This window comes from Otolemur garnettii, unplaced genomic scaffold (assembly GCF_000181295.1).
Source record: "Otolemur garnettii isolate 467f Iridium unplaced genomic scaffold, OtoGar3 scaffold00039, whole genome shotgun sequence".
Lineage (NCBI taxonomy): Eukaryota > Metazoa > Chordata > Mammalia > Primates > Galagidae > Otolemur > Otolemur garnettii.
The window spans coordinates 10,600,909-10,604,092 of NW_003852434.1; the positions used below are offsets into that span (position 1 = coordinate 10,600,909).

General features: G+C 48.7%; 1 protein-coding gene across 1 annotated transcript in view; it reads right to left on the minus strand.

Annotated features, from left to right (window-relative positions):
* Positions 1-3,184, minus strand: part of FRAS1 (Fraser extracellular matrix complex subunit 1) — a 430,037-nt gene that overhangs the window by 170,922 nt on the left and 255,931 nt on the right. Inside the window, exons 20-21 of the mRNA XM_012805310.2 lie at positions 903-1,055; positions 561-707 (exon numbers count right to left, since the gene is read on the minus strand). Coding sequence (XP_012660764.1) covers positions 561-707; positions 903-1,055 — 300 coding nt within the window. The remainder of the gene's footprint in view (positions 1-560; positions 708-902; positions 1,056-3,184) is intronic.

Here is a 3,184-nt window from a genome sequence, read left to right on the forward strand (position 1 = left end):
TAACAGATTTCCTAATTTTTTTCATCCAGTTGTACTCTTTCTCTAACTTACCCTCACTCTTTGTGCCTGAGAAATCAGACATCTATGTAAGTAATTCTCATGCAACACAAAATAGCTACCATTGGGCAGAAATGGAGTGTTTTGTAGCACATCATGTCTTTTATACTGTCAATATTCAACAAACACATATACAAAGCAAATGAAATGCAGAGAAGTGTCCATGGATTGTACACTGGAGACCAGGATCATAGAATTCGATTGCTGAAACTATAAAGATCAAACAGATTAACACTTTTAGTTTTTAAATGAAATAACTAGAACAGAGGGGTTAGCCAGTCCAAGATCACACAGCTGGTCCTTACAGAGGAGACTGCCCTTGTCCCCACCCCTCAAGCCCAGCACTTTCAAGTGAGCTCCCATCTGGGTTATAATCGCCACTGCATTCATATAGCCTTTGTAGATTCGTTTTCTTCTTTTTATAAAAATAAAGGCTATCAGGTGAGAAGTGGAAATCTCACAGAAGGGCAGGAAAAGGGAGAAAGTTCATTTGAAAAACCTACGCTGGCAAGCACGGCTGTCATCAGGATAGTGCCCAGGGAAGCAGGTGGTGCTGCAGGTGCCAAAGTGGGACAGAACGAGGTTGCTGTCACAGGAGGAGCAGGAAAAAGGTCCTTTTCCTTGGCAGGTTCTGCAGGAGGAGTGGCATCCTACAGAGGAAAAAGAGACACAGGCAGAAACCATGATGCCAGATTCCCTTCTGAAACCCGGCACTGACAGCATCGGCTGGTCTGGGGGACAGTTCCTGGGGCTCTAGGAAGCTTGCTGCCTGCTCTCTCTCTCAGGAAGGTCAAGCCTCAGCTACTCCCCCAGAGAGAACCTCCAGCTCCCGAGTCCCCACTTACTTTTACAAGCCGCCCTCTCTGCATAGTATCCTGGAGGGCAGTCAGGAGCGCAGTGGTCCCCTAGCAGCAGGTGGCGGGCATTCTGGCACCTCAGGCAGATGCTCCCGGTATGGTGGAGATCAGCTGTACAGTTTTGGCACAGAGGATGGCAGTCTGGAGGGAGAGGGGAGCAGAGAGAAGGCACGCACACTCGTGAATGCAAAGTCTAATCACTACCCCGAAGGGCAGAAAGGATTTCAATTACCAACTCGGCAGCACAGCAGCCGGAGAGCAGCCCACAGGCAGCGTCTGTCAGTGAAGTGGAAGCTTGGGACCTGTACAAAGTGTGTGTCTGAGGTTTTTAGCAAATGGCCAGGCCCAGCGCAGTGATTGAGTTTTCATCCCTTTCCGATTGAATGCCTGTCAAGTACTGAAGCACCGAGTGACAGATAGTTGCTAGGGGTATAGAGAGAACTGCCTGCCTAACAGAAACGGGAAGATCAGTGTGGTCGGGGGTGGGGGGGTGGGGGGGGTGGGGGGGTCGGCATCTTCCCCAAGGGCTCTCAGAACTGGAGTGCAGAGCGCCCCCCTCACAGGGGCTCCTAAACCCTCCCCAATGTGGCCTCCCCCTCAGAGCACCAGCCTCAGCCTTCGGGGGGAGGGGTTGGGCTTAGTAGAAAATTGGGCTGAGTTGTTGGAAAATTTTAGTCTTTAGAGATAAAGTTATAGCCCCGTCTCTGGTTCTACTCCTGTAACATCAGCCTTTAATAAAGAGCTCGATTGTGTTCAGCTTCCGCTGTAGAGGAAAACCTCCCCCGTCCTGCTTTCCAGTGGTAATTACCCTTCAAGTCCCATTTACCATCCTTCATTCCGGAGGTGGAAGAAAACCCACAAATCCTGAATTACCCTCCAAAATGAAAAAGGAGTAAAGGTCTGGGAAGGGAGGAGGACAGTCCTGATGACAGGGCCTTCCTGTCTTCCCTTGTGGGGTGCAAAGCACTTGTCAGTGCTGGTAAATGCACCACCCAGGGCCCCGAACTGTCTGGTTTCATTTGAAGGCTTTGTAGCAAGAGATTGTAATTTCTAGCAATATTTTCACTTAAAAATCCATGGAAAGCAGATTGCCTGCCCCAGAAATCTATTGAAACAGATCTTTCCCTCAATCTCCTGGTGATACTCTCTTAATTCCTGATGATCTGGATATGTCCCTTGTATAAGAAGCAGATCTCACGCTGTCCCGTACCCTGTCCCACTATGCCTGTGAGAACTCTTTCTAGCTGCGCTGGAAGCGAAGCCAAGAGTCCCTCTCAGAGATGCCAATTCTTCCAGCAGCACGCAAGCTGACAGCATCTGCCCTTTCCCTGAACTTTGGGAGTTTCAAATTACAAGCAGCCTTTTGCCAATGTTAGGAACAATTTATGATATCCTAGGACCCAAATTAATCCTCATTACAGCCCCTCCATAATTTACAAAGGAAATGAGGGCACTGAGGAGAAAATGACAAGGGGCCGTCTCGCTCTGAGTCGGCGCAGAGTTCCCACGAAACGCCCAGAATTCTGTTCTTTCTCCTGGACCTTCCTCACAGTGCCAGGAGCAAAACCCTAGGTGCGCAAAGGGAAAACTCCAAAAGCTTTGGAAGTCGCATGAGCAAATGAGGGTGATAGTGTTTTCAGACTGCATTAAGGAAAGAGTGATGTTGGGACCGGAAACCCAGAAAGCAAAGCTCCAGCATGGCCTCTTCCTCCTTAAAGGCAAGGTTTCCAGAGCTTTCTGAACTCAGCGTGCACCAGCAAGACCTGCAGGTGTCAGTGGTCTAAGGACCAGTTGTGTCTAACAGAAGTTTCTGCAGTGTGCAATTAGAGAAATGACAGAGTGCAGGCACCACGGGGAAGCTTTGAAGAGAAGGCAGGCAGACCTCTGTAGTAGTTTGAGGGTACAATAAATAAATGTTTATGGATTTGTGTGATCTCAGGAGTCTCTGTCTAAATGATGAGTGTAATGTCTGCTACTCCTCAAGGAAGCTCGAGCCGGTCACCGACCAGCCTTCCTGCTTCTCCGGCAGCTGCTTTCACACCTTCCCCAGGTTTCTCAGTGACTGCTGACCCTGCCCACCCACTGTTGTCCTCCCCAGTGATCTCACCTATATGACCAACCAAGCAGGAACACCTTGGATCCGTTCATTTCAAACTCAAAACATCTATCTGGTCCCATTTTTATTTCATTTGCTCCCATCCCACAGGATTAATTGGCCAATTCTTCACCTGTACTCTTGATCCACTTCTCATGTTTTTTTTTTTTTTTTT